At 40.1% G+C, this 17,109-nt stretch overlaps 1 protein-coding gene across 1 annotated transcript; it reads left to right on the forward strand.

Annotated features, from left to right (window-relative positions):
- The first annotated feature begins 439 nt into the window (after nucleotides 1-439).
- LOC104514884 (nebulin-like) lies at nucleotides 440-16,124 on the forward strand. Its single transcript, XM_010158687.1, has 23 exons — nucleotides 440-550; nucleotides 1,715-1,762; nucleotides 2,827-3,030; nucleotides 4,916-5,020; nucleotides 5,346-5,450; nucleotides 5,551-5,655; nucleotides 6,359-6,463; nucleotides 6,903-7,007; nucleotides 7,202-7,309; nucleotides 8,034-8,150; nucleotides 8,816-8,917; nucleotides 9,000-9,107; nucleotides 9,201-9,305; nucleotides 10,000-10,098; nucleotides 10,550-10,654; nucleotides 10,738-10,845; nucleotides 11,494-11,805; nucleotides 11,951-12,157; nucleotides 12,818-12,922; nucleotides 13,271-13,378; nucleotides 14,074-14,385; nucleotides 15,571-15,777; nucleotides 16,008-16,124. Exons 1-23 carry the CDS (start codon nucleotides 440-442, stop codon nucleotides 16,122-16,124), a joined length of 3,108 nt encoding a protein of 1,035 aa, XP_010156989.1.
- Nucleotides 16,125-17,109: the final 985 nt, after the last annotated feature.

Raw genomic sequence — 17,109 nt, forward strand, 5'->3', positions numbered from 1 at the left:
CTTCATGAAAAGCAAGAGGCAGAGGCACACATGGTGAGGAAGGAGTGCCACTTGGAGACCCTGGTTAAATGGGTGCTGGAGGGTGGCCATCAGGATGGAGAAGGCGGGAAGCTCATGGTTTCTGGCAACAGGAGGAAGGTTGGTGCTCCACCTGCGGATCTGCCACTTCAGAGTAGATGTGGCACCCTGGGAACTTCCTTAGGCAGCTGGAGAAAGTGTCACAGGCACAGCCCTTGTGCCTGTGGGTGGCTTTAACCACCCCAGTATCTGCACAAGTGCCTATAGCGGGGCACAAGCAACCTAGGAGATTTCTGGGAAGTGTTGAAGATTGATTTCTTGATGCAGTTGGTTGATGAACTAATTAGGAGAGATGATCTGCTACACATGCTACTCACAAACAAGAAAGAAGTGGTGGAAGATGCAAAGGTCAAGGGCAGCCATGGCTGCAGTGACCATGCATGCGACTGGAGTTGAAGATGCAGGGAAGACTGAGCAAGATAAACAAAATCAAAATCCTGCACTTCAGAAGAACAGAGTTGGACCTGTTCAGGTACTTGCTTGGGAAAATCCAATGGGAAACTGCCCTGGAGGTCAAAGGGGCCCTGGGGAGCTGGGTGATCCTCGAGAACAATTTTCTCAGACCACAAGAAAGATTCAGTCCAATGTGCAGAAGGCAAACACAGCAGAATGCTATGGATGAACAGGGGGCTTTGACTGAGCTGAAACACACAAAAAAAGAAGTACACTGAAGACAGAAGCAGGCCGCTTGGGAGGAACATAAAGGCATAAGACATTGTAAACTCCATTCCTACATGCATGGGCAAATTTCAGCTGGAGCTGAAGCCAGCAATGGAAACAAAGAACAGCAAGACGAGTTTCTGCAAGTGCCATCAGCAGCAAAAGGAAGTCTAAGAGTATGGGACTATAGTTCAGTGAGTGGGGAAGCTAGTGACAAGGAACAGGCAAAATACTGATGTACTTGAAGCCTTTTTGGCCACAGGTTTGATACAGCTTGTGCTATGGTCTTCCACATCTCTCAGCTTCCTATCAGAGATGTGGGAGTGAAGTAGTAGCCACAGCAGAGGAAGGCAGAGTTAGGGATGACTTAACCCCCTGGGATGTACATAGTTCTGTGGGACCAGGGGGAAATGGTCTCTCATAGTCTTATCGTCAAATAAACGAGATGTGGGATGGAGAAGTGGACGGTAAAGTGGGTGGAATATTGACTAGGCTGCTGAGCTCAGGCATGTGATCAGTAGTACAAAGTCTAGCAGGCAGACAGTAATTATTGGTGTCCTGCAAGGATCTGTAGGTAGGAACAACTCTGAGGGCAATCTTAGAGAGAAACCTCCTACAGTCCTCTCAGCCTGTTGCCAAACACTTGGAAAATCCTGGGATTTTCTTAACGCTGATTCTTTCTTTTAGTGTGGTCATCATTGTCTTTCCTCTTGTGGGTAAAAATGGATAATGATCCTGCATTAATTACATGGGAGGATGGTTAATTGAGGAATGTATGGTGAAAATCTAATCCTTAATGCAAAAAATGGGCAGATGTTCAGAATTACCAGGGATGCAAACGTGACTACATAGGTGCTTATGAACTAGAGCCCTATTTCTCCACAAGTGTGCTTTTGAAACATCTGAGCAGAAGCTAGAATTTGCTATTCTGTATGATCTGGCCTAACAACAATTTCTTTTCCCTTTTTTTTAATAGTACTACATTGAAGAGACAGTTATTGAGGAGGGTGGTGAACCACATGAGGTAAAGGTCCCTGTGATGGTACATGTGGTGTGTAACTAACGCATAATGCTAAATTAGGTGGACTTTTGTATTCTGAGGACTAATTTTTCATATTAAATACACAAATATCAGTGAACAGTTGTTTCTTAATACTTTTTCCTCTGCAAGACCCTGTTGTGGGTTGATCTAGATGACTCCTGGCTTGTTCCGAATATCCTATCTGCTACTCTTTGGCTTCCATTAGAAGGAGTTGTGGATGTGTTCGTCAGAAAAGGACTGTGCTCATTTCTGCTGGTTTTAGTCAGGAAAGAGTTAACCTTCTTAACCACGACATCATTCCTGTCCTGCCCTGTGTCTTGCTGATAGTCTTCCATTTGCTCCTGCAATTGAGGACTTCTTTCCAATGATGCTTGATCAATTGATTATATAAGTATCTCAGCTATGTCTCTGCCATGATTGTGATCTGGCTATGAGAAAATGTAGTTTAGTAAGAAAAGGTGGATTCCAGGTATTTATTCAGTCAGCTGGCATCCTGTACTTTCTTCCAGATCCCAAAGACCTCATCTTACCTGTCTGCTGTGTCCGTTCCTTTCCCTTTGCAAGGAGATAATCTTTTTGAATGACTGTTTGCCCCTTTGACCTGCTTTCACAACCTCCAGTGACCTCATTAGGAGCCCTGGCTGTGCAACGTGTGTCTTCAGCACTGAGAGCATTTCTACACGTTGGTTTTAGGAGCTGGTGGTCCCACCTGAGAGCTCCCCTGATGCCTGTGGAAGTTATGCATATAGAACAGAGGCAACAGGGGCCCCACTCTTCCAGCTCCTCTGGAGAATAATTACATGACTTTGACACAGAAATCAGCCAGTCAGTTAATTCCTTGTGTTTTGTTTGGTTTTTTTTTAGGTTGGGTGATGTATAGTAGGCATACTGGGTAATACCAGTATGGAAAGTGTCACTGATTTTTCTTTCTTGCAGGTGGTTCCTGGATAAGAACCTTTTGCTAGCTAGGGGAGGTGAAAAATAAGTATCATAAAATCATGATTTATAGTTATAAAGCAAGTAATTCTTTTTGTCTTTATTCCTAGGTGGTCACTGAGATCACCAAGACCGTTAGCACTGACTTCACAGGTCCTAAAACTACCACCTACACTGTTGAGCATGAAAAGCCTTCTGTTGAGGATGCAGCACCTCCAGTCAGAAAGAGGACAATACGGACAAAAGTGGACCCATCTAAGTTTTTGACACCTTACCTGCAACACAGCAATAAAATGAAGGACCTATTCAGTGAGGTAAATTGTCCCATGTCTTTTATTTCCTGAGGAACACCAACTTAAAAAATATTTAATAGGTATTATGGCAAACTTCCATACTACTGGTTTGTCTCCTGTACTTCATGATGTGTATTAGTGTCATTTGCTTCTTTGAATTAGCCAATCTCTTGCCCGTTTCCTGCTTAAGTGCATTAGGTAATCACTGGGCACAAAAAGTGGCTTGAGGCAGGTGGCTGAAGATTGTCAGAGGTGTCAGTGGGACTCCTGCACTCTGACCTGGATGCCTGAATGAAGGAAGACAAGAAGGACTAATGTCTGTTGAATAGCAAACCTCAGTATGTTTTATAATATCCCTCTGTATGTATTCAGTAAAAACCCTTGTGTACAGTGTATAAGAACAATCACCAACCTCAATCTCTGATATTGGATATCAAAGACCAGTAGACCAATACTCTACGATGTTATGGAAAACAACTGCTCTGCACAGATACAGATGGTATCATATCCCTTTTCCTAAATTTTAACATCTGTTACCCACCAGCATTCACTGCTTAAGGGTGATGTGAGATCACAGGACTAGGACTGCTACCCTCACCTCCCATGTCTTCCTAATCTTTGGTCATCGAAACAAATAACTAAATTTATCCATACTAAACTCCTTAAGGAGAATATAATCAGGGGGGATTTAAACCAGACTAAAGGTAGAAATGGATTTTTTTCTATTGTGTCAGATGGAAGAAAGTCAGTTGGCTAAAATAAGCGTAACCCTGCAAACACAATTGAGTGACACTAGTTTGTATTATTGAATAACCTGCTCCAAATTCCTATACTAACCAGGTAAATAAATCTCTCATTGCTACATATGCTTCTGCCAGAGCTTTGCCATATGCCTTGGTTGTGTTTGTCATTATTTTCTTTCAGAACAAGTACAAAGAAAAATTTAATAAAGAAAAAGGAAAGCCATATGCTTCCACAATTGATACCCCAGAAATTCGGAGAATCAAGAAAGTGCAAGACCAGCTTAGTGAGGTAGGTAACAATTATGGTAAGAAAAAATTATTTATTGCGTGGTAAGGAATCGAATTAAGTCGCAGTTTGAAAGCTACCCCAAGCACGACTGCCCCGCTGGTGGAGTGCCTCCAGTTCTGGAAGCTGGCTCATCCTCCCCTCTTTCTTTTAAGCGACACTAGTCTCCCTTTCAACAATACACCTCACAGTCTGGGAAACTGCAATCCATTGGGAAAGGCTTCATAATTCTTTGTGCAGTAAATAGGGAATGTTGAGTCCTTGGGAATGGGATTCCCCTAAAGCTGAGATGGTAGTCACTGAACCTAACCTGTGTTTGGGAGGGGAGTGCGCATTAAATTCTACTCCACTCCTGGCTGAGGGTGTATCGAGGAATGTGATGCGGCAGTCCCTGTGCTGATGCTGACTGAGCCTGCTGTCAAGCTGGGGGCTGTAAACCACACGAGGATGATTTTGGGCCCAAGCTGCTGGTTTGCCATGGTAACGTGGCTGTATTGTTTTTGGCACCACAGCGCGTGTTTACAGCATGGTAATGGACTGTGAACTTGACATATACTGCATAGCATGGGGATATCTCTGTCTCATTACGCAGGGTGGAAGTGCTCTTAGAAAGAACTCTGTGCCTGCAAAAGGGCACTACCTCTATCCTGGATTCACAGCTCTTCAAACTGTCTCAAAGCTGCATTTCTTTCTCAGATAATTCACAAAATCCGTTTGTTTCCATAGGCTTCTTTCCTAAGGAACAGCCAGTCTTAAATGCTTTATTGAATTCAGATTTTTGGTGTTTACAGTATAAGTATAAAAATGTCAATATTCTGCTTTTTAAAGAATCTGTTTTACTGTAAGAATACATGTGTTTTGTTGCGCGTTGATCTAGGTTAAATACCGCATGGCTGGTGAAGTTGCTAGAACTATTTGCCACGTTGATGAAAAGGCCAAGGACATAGAACATGCAAAGAAAGTGTCGCAGCAAGTGAGCAAGGTGAGCGAGTTCTGGCTTTCTGGAGGGGTTGAGAACATTAGTGAATCAGGAGGTTACTGCTATAAATAAAGGTTTGAGCTCAGGGCACTAAGGCAATGTTTACAGAACAGTTTAGAAGCACAGGGAGAGATAGCAGAGAAGTTGATAAGGGAAGTATAAATATAATCTTAAATGTTTCAAATTGGTGTCTTCAAACATCACTGGTTTGAGACGGTCACTTTGAAAAAAGAGCAGGTAGTTTATTCACAAATGGAAATGTTTTTCTAATAATAGAGTGCACATTATTTATTTTCCTAATAACCAATGTGCTGTTCTTTCTGTCCAGGTGTTATATAAACAGAACTGGGAGGAGAATAAGGACAAGTACCTGCTTCCCCCTGATGCTCCAGAGCTTGTGAATGCAATAAAAAACACAGCAATGTTCAGTAAGGTAAGAAAAAAGTCACAGGTCTAAGCAGGTGAGGTGCAAAAAGCATTCCGAGTCAGAGGTTAATTCATACTGAGTATTCTTGCATTCTTCTGTTTTTAAGAAACTCTATACCGAAGACTGGGAAGGAGACAAAACATTATTCTATCCATACAATGACAGTCCAGAGCTCAGGAGGGTGGCACAAGCTCAGAAGGCTCTGAGCGATGTAAGTATTGAAGCCCGATTGACAGCTGGGTCGCTGTTACAGTGTGACTTGGTAGTCTTTGTGGTGGACTTTGCCTAGATATAAAAACTTCATGATGGAACCAAAAATACAAACACATAAGTGTGCACCGGTAGTACTGGTAGTAGCACTAGTTCAGTAGGGAAGAGGGCTCTGTATTAGAGTTAAGTTGGCAATTTGGTGCCAGATTATGAATGAATGAAATAACTAATTTATTCTGAGGTATTCAGTAAGAAGAGTGAAACTCTAAAAACATGTAGAGGAACTCTCAGGGTTGGCTGTAAGCTCAGTTCACTGTTGTTGGGCCTCAAATCTGTCTAAAACAGTGATAAGAAAAGTCAGGAATTCATGTGGGTGTGTGATTTGCTGATTCTTAGATACACAGAACTCTTCAGCCGAGGATTTTCAGTCTCCCTGAAAGATTTGTGAATTTTGCACATGTCCTGACGTTCACCACTCCATGTTTATCAGCAGAACCAGTGTAATGTACTTCCCCGGGGAACTGATTCTTTTTCACTGTCTCCCATCAGGAGTCCTCCAGAATACAGTGTTTGCAGGTGTTTATGCTGCAATAGCTGTGAACACAACTACTTTTGTTATTGGTGACATTAGCAGAGTTATAAGTAAATGTTCTGATGCTTCAGTTGGTAGTTACTGTAAATGTTGACTTCTTTGGTATTTTCAGATTGTCTACAAAAAAGGGCACGATGAACGAAAATCTAAATATACTTCTCTGCCAGATCCACCTGACGTGGAACAGGCCAAGAAAGTGACAAGGCAGCTGAGTGACGTGAGTAGAATGCCATGCTCTTCTTTCTCTAGGAACCTCAGGGTTTTCTTACAGCAACTTTTAGCAGGAATAGCAGTAAGTTCTGGCTTAGCCGATGGGCAGTACAGTGTCCCAAGATTCTGCGACCAGTGAGCAAACAGAACTAAAGGAGTATGTTAGTGATGTCTCAGAGAGATTTTCTTATTAATAACAGTCTTCTAGAAGAGATGACTTATTTCACCTATTCATCCTCTTTTTGGTTAGGGAAAGGACTAAGAGAAATAACTGAATGCTGAAGTGATTAGGCCAAATTGTATTTAAAGTGTTTTTGACAATAATTGGTAAAGGCAGATTAAAATGTGAAGCAAACTTTGAAAAAAGACGACTTTTAGAAACAAATCTGTCGAGTGAAAGTTGAGGTGCATTTTTGGGATTAAATTGTTTTTTGATTTTGTTATAGATTATTTACCATGAAGACTATAAAAACAAGATCAAAGGGAAGTGGAGTCAAACTCCATGCTATGATGTTGCCATTGCAAAAATGAATTCAGAAAATATAAGTATGGTGAGTGAATTCTTCAGAATAATCTTGAGATGAACAGCTTTATCCTCTGTGTATGTTTACGTGGGAAGTATGGATTAATTTTGCCAGCGCCAGTTGTGGTATTTCTCTTTTTAAGTAAGCTACTCCGTGGATGTCTGATTTATGATGTAAGTGCATTTGATACGTTGTTATCTGTTTGTCTCTTTTCCTGACAGAGAAAATACCAGGAAGACTTTGAAAGCATGAAAGACCAGATCTACTTTATGCAGACTGAAACTCCAGAATATGAGGCTAATAAGCGAGTTTCAAATAATGTCAGTAAGGTAGGTTATGGCACTCTCCCATTTGTTTAGCTAGACCCCAGTTCTGAAGCCAGGCTAGTTTGTCCTGGAACTGTTTTAGCAAGTGTCAGAAGTACTTTCCTATATGCAAAAGATGTGTTCCTGTGCGCTGGGGAGCTTACAACAACTCCTGGCCATGCTTAACGGTCTTCCACAATAGTACTCGTGACGTAGAATTCGCTTCATTGTTTGCTCTGATTGGGTGATGTGCCTGATTATTAGCTGGAACAAATCAATACTGTTAAACAGGACCAACGCAAGCTGGCTGAATTTGGCTCAGCGTTTTCATATTTATTCATCCTTGCTCAGTGTATCTCAGTGCTGTTGTGCTGGCCAGGCTTTGGTTCAAAATACAGAATTTGCTTGGCTTCTGCCTTTTCTGCAATAGTATATGAATCAGCAAAGACAATTCACTGTGAGAATGTGACTGTTCTGAGATGTCAACCGATATTTGAAAAATCCCAGTGTTTGGAGAGGGGCTTAGAGGAGGGAACATCTACCAAATAGCTCTCGGTTATCGTGTGCCCCTGCCTCCCACCTCCTCACCCATGCACTCCTGTGGTCTGAGTGCCTGTCATGGTCCTTTGCCATCATGCATCATAGGTTAAAAGGAAATTTTCCTGAAAAGTTCAAGATGATACAGGTTAGTGAGCGTTTGGTGTTTAATACTCACTTGTAAAACCTCACCCTTTTTATTTTTTTAAAGATAAAATACAGAGCGGACTATGAAAAGAACAAAGCTGTTGCGGATTATAATGTGCTTCCTGCTACAGAGAACCCATTGCTGAGGCAATTAAAAGCCGCAGGCAATGTGCTGAGTGATGTAAGTATTCTGAAAGTACAGCTGGATGATTTTCAGTCATGTACAGTAAACCAAACCCAGCATTTCTTCACAAGGCTTCTCCTTTGGATCTGTCAGTATGTTTAGTTTTATAGACCAATATTTGTCGTGAGATGCCCCCAGCCGGAACGGCGTAGATGAGGAGTCGCTTTTCCACAGCGGAGTGTAACAGTGGCATGTTGTGGGCACAGCCAATTATTGTATAGTTCATGTAGATCTCTGTGGAAAACGGATCACAGGATGACCATTCTTCCCTTACTGTTTTAAGGAGCTTCAGCTGATGCCAGTAATGATAAAATATGTGGTACTTTTACATATGCATGTATCTTGTGTTCTGGTTACTCACTGTAATGGCTTTCTCCATTGCTATTTTCTTCTTTATGGAAAAAGTTTGCGTATGTCTTGGTGTCAGAAGCTCAAAACCCATCAGTCAGACCTTCCTGTCTTCCCCTACAAACCTGACAGTCTCCAAAAGTTTAAAAAAAAAAAAAAAAATCATGGGGGGGAAAAAGTGCCACCTGTTTTTCAGTCTTCTGGGAAAGCTTTTCTTTGCAATCATTTCACAATTTTGCTCTTGTTGTTTTTAATGTGTTGTGAGGAGTTGCAGGGATATCTGCTGCACGACCTGATGTTATTTTCTTTTGCAGAAATTATACAAAGAAGCCTATGAACAATCAAAAGGAAACAGCATGAATTACTGTGACACACCGAAGTTCCAGACGGATACTGTTCTGAAGAACTTCAGTGATGTACGCATTTCGTGTGTGTGATGTCGTTCAGTACTGGCACTCTTGATTACTTTTGTTTATGAACTTGTTACTATTTTTGCAGGTAAAATATAAAGATGCATATCAAAAGAATATTTTAGGACACTATTTGGGCAGCTTTGAGGACCCACATCAAACACACTGCATGAAGGTTGAAGCTATGAAGAGTGATGTAAGTGTGGCAGCCATTCTGGTATCAACATAGCACTTTCAGTCCAGAGAAAGCTCAGTGTGGTTTCTTACTGAATGTTGATCTTATTCCTAGAAAAATTACAAAGCAGATTATGAGGAGGAAAAGACAAAATGCTACTTCCCTCAGACCATAACTCAAGAGTATGAAGCTATTAAGAAGTTAGAGCAGTGTAAAGATGTAAGTACAAGACAGTAGTGGTCATCAAGTAGCCACCTACGTGTGGAGTATCGGCTTCTGAGGCATGTGGAAGTTTACAGAGTGATTCCTGTTAACTGCGATGATTTTGAAGTTGGCCTTATCACCATATGTGATTTTTAAAAAAACTGTATTCATCTGTGTTTTAGAGCCTTTTGTGCCATCTAGTGATCAAGACAGATATAGCACAATCTCTATTCTAACAAGTAAAAACGTAATAGAGGGATGGTACCAAAATGAAGAATGAACCTTAAGCATATACCTGCTTTTTTACATTAATACTTTAAAAGCACTTTAGTTACTTTATTAATATCAATTTTATTTACTTTATCATCTCTTGGGAAATTCTTTAAATATCTAGTTGTATATAATATATCAAATGTATATAAAATCATAGAATATACTATAATGTGTGTAATACGTTATAGTGTATACCATACATTACAATATTTATATACCTATTCAAAATATTTTACATTAATACTTTAAAAATACTTCAAAAACTTGTTTGCTCTCTGATGTTTAAAAGTAACATGAGAACGACAGTCCATGACTGAGCTTACCTGCACGCGTGCCATAACTGCTCACTGTCCCAAGTAATGCCACCTGGCTATGTCGTATAGAATAGTTCTGCTTATATGCGTGTTCTGCAAATGTCTTTATTGCCTTCCTTCAGCACACCTACAAAAAGCATCCCGATCAAACCAAATTTACTCAAGTGACCGATTCCCCAGTACAGAAGCAAGCGGAGATCAATAGCAAACAGCTGAGTGATGTAAGTAAGCTTAGGAAACGTGTTGCTACGCTCTGACAGTATCAGTTTCTGTACCATGGCCACCTTCACTTTATCATCCAGTTTCAAGGGAACTGAAAGCGTGGAGGTGCATGTGTGTGCGTATGTACGTGCGCACGGGCAGAAAAACATTTGTGTGCATTCCAGTTCTGTTCCAGTGGAAGATCACCTGCAGATTGGGTTTTTTTTTCATTTCTCAGGTGGCTGTTCACATCAAGTTTTACTGTGTTTGTAATTTTGTTTATGTCCATCATTCTTGATATATTCTTCAAACTAGTTAAGTCAGTAGGGTTTAAAGCACTCACTTGACAGGGACTAGGATTTCATCTCTCCATCTTTGTGAGTGGGGCAACACGAGATCTTTAAGTTGTGTCGCTCTGCATTACTAAGCATTTACAGTCTGTGAACTAAATTTCTTTATTGTTCTTTGCAGATAAAGTATAAAGCCAAAGGTGAAGAAATTCTTCACAAGTACCACCTCCCTCCAGATGTGCCCCAGTTTATACAGGCTAAAGTCAATGCCTACAATCTTAGTGATGTAAGTATATTTTCATTCCAGAGCTCTTGATGCAACTTACAATATGAAGTTTCTGTTCATTCAAAATTCACCTTTTCTTCTAGAACTACTACAAAACAGGATTGGAAGAGTTAAAATCAAGGGGATATGATCTAAAAAGTGATGCTATTCCTATCCGAGTTGCCAAGGCTGCCAGGCAGGCTGTCAGTGATGTAAGTACATCCTTCCTAAAGGAACTGTTTAATTCAAAAGAGTTTCCTTAAACAGTTTGCCATGATGTTTAAGCATATCTGAAGGACAACTTCTTTATTGCCTTCTTGAGCACGTTATTGCATGTATTTAATACACATGTTTTTATTGGTGTTTCATTGCTTCTCTAATGGATTTGTAAAATTGCATTTAGAAAAGGCTGCTTTGTTATGTAATTCTCTGGGAATAAACTGGCTGTCTTCAGTCCAGTATGGTTAAGGAAAATCTTGAGGAATAGGTCAGTAGTGACAGCTCCACGAGCAATGGACCCCTGAATTCTCTCTGTCCTTAATTATAGGCCTGATAATAAATGAGATGAAAGACTCTAGGACATCAGTGGGGCCTGAGAAGATTCTTGGGGATGGCCTCGTGGAAGCGCCTTAGTACTTTCAGACTCTTTTCCCCCTTCAGGGCAAGTGAGAGTGCTACTTTGAGAGCTAACTGATTTGTGTAGAGATACGCATCTGGTTTCATTAAGATGTATGGTCTCTGACTTTAATGTGAGGGATACTCTGTGTAGAAAACAAGACATAGCCTTTGGTTTTAATTTATTTATTGCTAGGTTACTACACTTAAGGTGATACTCTCCGTGTTCTTTAATATTCTACCAGGTTAACTATAAAAAAGGCTATGAACTCTCCAAGGGTAAACTCGTTGGCTTCAAGAGCCTCCAGGATGATCCCAAACTCGTTCATTACATGAAGGTAGCCAAGCTGCAGTCTGAGCGAGAGTACAAAAAAGATTATGAGAAAACAAAGACTGTGTACAGCATTCCAATGGACATGGTCCATGTTGTCGGTGCCAAGAAGGCGCAAGAGATTGCCAGCAATGCCAATTACAAGAACCTCCTGCACCACTATACTTACTTACCAGATGCAATGAATGTGGAGCTGACCAAGAATATGATGGAGATTCAGAGTGATGTAAGTAAAACCTCATGTGAACAGAATTTTTTTGAGATGCCTCCAACAAAATCTGCAAAGCCTCAGGAGAGGTCCCTGAATTGTGTGGTTGGTTTTTGTTTTTTAATTCCTAACTTTTAAACCATCGTTTTCACTCCTATATTAGAATGCATACAAAGCAGATTATAACAACTGGATGAAAGGCATTGGTTGGATCCCCATTGGCTCTATAGAAGTAGAAAAAGCTAAAAAAGCTGGAGATGCCTTGAATGAAAAGAAATATCGTCAGCATCCAGACACCATTAAATTTACAAGCGTGGTGGACTCTCCAGTAATGGTCCAAGCCAAACAGAATTCAGTTCAACTCAATGATGTAAGTAGAGAAAGAAATGTGTGTAACAGTAAAGCAGAGATGTGTCGCATTAAGAGCTGAGCATTGCCTTTAACATTTTTTTACAATAGTATTAGCCTGAAAGTGCTTTTCTCTCTTGTCTTTGTTCTGTGCTTGGTTTTGCCTGAGTAATTTCCTGGTGTAAGTCTGCAAAGCTGTATGGAAATCATGTTGCTCTTTCAGTTCACATCAGCTGGTTCTGTCCATTTATATTTTAAGTACATTTGAAATATGCTTGATTTAAGAAATGTGAAATTTTCAAGTTGTTTGCTGCTGTCTTATCACCTGCAATAATAAATGAACTACAAAATATTTGATGAATCACATTATGTCCATCATTATGAACCAGCAAGCTTTGTTTTCTATTGCATTCTCCTTCCATCCCTTATTATCCCACTCTTTCAGAAGTGGGGTTTTATGTCCATTAAAGGGCTTAATTTTACTGAGTAAAGACTGCATAGAGGTTTTAGGGTGCTTTCCTCCTATACCTAAGCTCAACAACTGTACAAAAAGTGCAGTCTCGATCTCTGTGAGATAGATGGTTTGTTTGCAAAGTCAGACGTAAACCCTCAGTTAATTCACAGTGACCTGGGGCTACCTGTACAAGGAAAGAAGAGTTTATTTCTCTCTCTCATCTTACAGAAACTGTACAGATCTTCGGGAGAGAAAGTTAAACACAAATATACTCTTACCCCTGATGTCCCGCAGTTTATCCAAGCTAGATACAATGCAGCTAACATCAGTGACGTAAGTGACTTTTTTACGTTTTACGCAACGTTAATGAATTTTTGCATAGTACCTTACGGATACACTCATATTGCAAATTTATTTGACTATATAATCAACTTGTATCATTGTAATTTTTAATTCTTGGTGTCATTTGAATTTCTAACCACATTATCATGTAATAATTTAATTAATTTGATTTAATTAATAGAGAAATCTGTTCTTGTAAATGAGGACTGATAGTTGATTGTGATCCCCACTGCATCTGCTTCTAAAGAATTGCCTAGAGTAGCTTAGGAGTAGCTTTGGCTTGCATGGAGTTCATGTGATTACTAGATTCTCTAGAATAACACAGGTTTTCTTTTTTAGGCATATTATAAACAAGACTACCATGATCTAATAGCTAAAGGGAACAATGTGTCACTTGATGCTATTCCAATTACTCTAGCCAAGGCTTCAAGGAACATTGCTAGTGATGTAAGTATCTCTCCCAGGTATACTTTTTTAGGCGTTTAGTTAAAAAGTCGTCCGTTCAGGCCCACGTGGTAGACGTACACTGTATGAGTGTCACTAGATTCAGTGTTATGAGAAAGAGATTCTGAGTCTTTCCCAAAGTGTTCATTTGTGTGGAACTTACTTTATGCTGAATATGCTTCCTTTAGATAGGCAGATCCTACCGCGCTGTTTCTTAGCCCACTTTTCGCAGGAGAAACGACGTTGGTAGTTCTTGCAGTCGTTCTGTGACAAATCTCCAGAAAATGCCCTACATTAGCACCTCTTCACATTTGGTTGGACAGTGGGGCGTCACATATACATGGCTAGACATGAATCCAAAGGCCTCGTAGTGCAGCTTGTGTCCAGTGGGAGATGGTTCAATGGTTTCATATGACTAGAGGAAGCTGTCCAGTCATGGTCCATTTGTTTGCTATTGCTTTCAAATTACTGAGAAGGATTTTCTCCATTAATCTGGTATTTTTCATACACCTTTCAGCACAGGAGTACTGTACGATAGGGACAAGCGCTGGGTGTGCCATTTAGGAGACTTTATCTTTCTGGACTGTTTTGCAGCTTCTTTTTCCAATGAAAGATGCGAGAGCTTTGCTTTTCTTTTGCATTAGTGTGGACAATAAAAGCCACACCACAGTACATTGATCTCTTTCCTCTGTTTCTAGTATAAATATAAAGAAGCGTATGAAAAGGCTAAAGGGAAACAGGTTGGTTTCAGAAGCCTGCAAGATGATCCTAAGCTTGTCCACTACATGAACGTAGCAAAGATTCAGTCTGAGCGTGAGTACAAGAAAGACTACGAGAAGACCAAGACTAACTACCATACACCTCCTGACATGTACAGTATCCAGGCTGCTAAACAGTCTCAGGACATAGCTTCTAATGCCCACTACAAAAACCTGATCCATCACTACACTTACCTGCCAGATGCCATGGATGTCGAGCTTGCAAAGAACATGATGCAAATTCAGAGCGATGTAAGTATTTTGGCAATTGCAATTGCACTGGTGTTTTTCTGCACGCTGTGAAAGATAAAATACAAGGTTATAGTCAACAAAAATCACCATTTCTGTATGGGAATGGTCTGGTGTTCTTACGTTGTGGGGAAGATTGTTATAAGTTTTATCAGCTGGTGGTGGCATTTAGAAATACCAGGTTCCTGGCAAGTTGGGAATTTGACGCTGGCGTATCAGTGGAGAGCAGACTTTTGGAATTTCGAACTCAAATGAACTTCTTCTTTTTCACATTTTCTCAGAAAACTTTGGTTTGCAACTAACAATTTTGGTTTATTCTGTATGATTTCTTTTAAGCTGTCTTACTCTGCCTTCACATGTGGTAGATAGTGTAGTTGGACTGACTGTTTAGGATGAAGGAGCGGACAAAATATGACTGTTGATATTAGAAATATATTCTGGAGATCTCTAGCATAGGAGACCTCTTCTAGAACCTTCTTGGTCCTTCTTGCAGAGAGAATTTGAAATGGGTGACTGGGCATAAATGGTTGCACTCTGCATGCTGTGAAGTGTGAGTCTGTATGGATCCCTATGGAGCACCACTCGTTTCAGAGTCAGAACATGGAAGGGTCTGAAAAAAGAGTGTTCAGGATATCCTGGCTTTCAGAGTGTGCATTAGCCCTGTCTCAGTGGCTACATGGGAAAGCCTGCTGCATGTCTTTCAGCAGTATAAATTCACTTGCAGCCTGTGAATTCTGTGTATTTTACTGCAGGAGGAACTATAGGAAGAAACCCAAAAATGGAGCCTCTGCTCTGTGGATCTTTGTATAAGGCCAAATCGCATAGAGTCTGCTGTAACACAGGACAAATGAACCTGTGTTAAACCATCACCATATGGTAGTTTAGAAGTTACTAAGAATTGGAGGTTGGTGAAACTTTTCACGTGGGTGAAAGAAAAGGATGGTTAGTAAATCCTGAAGGGATGTTACAGATTAAAAGGAATGAATCACAAATCAAAAATGCAATAGCTCATCCTCCTCCTTCTGAAATCACAGAGAAACATTAAAAATATCTGTTTTCTCTTCAGGAATTAGTAAATATTTCCTGCTAACCTAGAACATGCTACCTAGACTGTGAGATTAATGCTTTAAACAGAACTATTACATTCTGTGGGAAAATCCTGGTGCATGTTGGCTTTCTCTCCTTCAGAATGCATACAAGCAAGACTATAACAGCTGGTTCAAGGGTATTGGGTGGAGCCCGCTCGGTTCTCTGGATGTTGAAAAAGCTAAAAAGGCTGGAGATGCATTAAACGAAAAGAAATACCGTCAGCACCCAGACACCATCAAATTTACGAGTATACCAGACTCAATACCAATGGTTTTAGCTCAGCACAACACCAAGCAGCTGAGTGATGTAAGAATTTTTTTTGTTATTAATACAATGTAGTGATTTTATTATTTTTACCACATTTATGATTTACATGTTACTGTCTGTTTTCTCACTTAAAAAACCCTTGACATTTAAAAAACTCTAAAAATAGTAAAATTACAATTTGTTGGTAAGAATTGTTGCATTGTCTCTGTTTGTTAACACTGTTATCTACCTTGGCTTGTTGATGTGCATTTCTTTATTTTTGCTTGCAGGTAACATATAAGCAAGAAGGTGAAAAAGTAAAACACAAATACACTCTGGATCCTGATGTTCCTCAATTTATCCAAGCCAGGGTCAACGCCTTCAATTTGAGTGATGTGAGCATATAACCAATAGTTTGTTCAATAATATGTTTATTTGTCATTTACTTAATAGGAAAAAACACCCTTTTATTTATTTGTGTTCTGATATTGAATATAGAAATGCATAAGCTCTGAATTCAGCTAAACTTTCACTTCTAGATGTCGATGAGTTTTGTGCTTGTTAAGCAAATGCCTGAGCACTCACGGGCATAAACACACTGCAGTGCCCTGTTGCCAAGCTACTTGGATTGATTGTCTGAGAAAACCAGTGTGACTTATTATTCCAATTCTTATAGGTTTGGAGACAATATCATTTTTATATAAAATGCATTGCAGTACAAGTTCACTGTATATTGCTTCCTGCTGCTGGGCTTTCCAAGGAAATCAGCTCATCCGGTGGCAAGATAGTAATGCCTCTTCATGCCATTCAGCTACTAGTCTGCTTTCCATCCCTTCTTGCACCCATAAAGATCTCCACTGATAGTATCAGTTTTATTGCTGTCTTGGTATTCAATGTTTTGGTGGCATTTTCAGGCCTCCAGGAACTAGGTAAAAACTGACATCTCCTTTAATCCCATCCTGTAGAAAGCCTTGGAATACTAGTCAGTCCAGACACTGACTGCTAACAAAAAAATCAGCCAGACTACTTACTTGAGTCCCTTAAGACCTAAAGGCCTGATTTTGAAGCTAAAAGGAAAAAGATTCGGTCAAATGAAAGAGGGGTTTGCTTAAACAAGGGCAAAATGCCACTGGTGGAGTCGTTCTGCATAAAAGTTGCAAAAATGCAGATGGAGTTAATAATTTAGCTTCATGAATTGGAGGACTCCTGTCTTTGTAGGGGGTTTATTTATCACACTGTAACTGTGGTTTGTGTACAGGTTAACATGTTATCTTGAAATTGCACAGACTACACTAAATATTTTGATTCCTGTAACTGTAGTAAAAACACGGGCTCAAACAACTTAATTAAAGTTACTACTCTTGATGCTGTGAACTCATACCTTTTTTCCCT

This window comes from Eurypyga helias, unplaced genomic scaffold (assembly GCF_000690775.1).
Source record: "Eurypyga helias isolate BGI_N326 unplaced genomic scaffold, ASM69077v1 scaffold1739, whole genome shotgun sequence".
NCBI lineage: Eukaryota > Metazoa > Chordata > Aves > Eurypygiformes > Eurypygidae > Eurypyga > Eurypyga helias.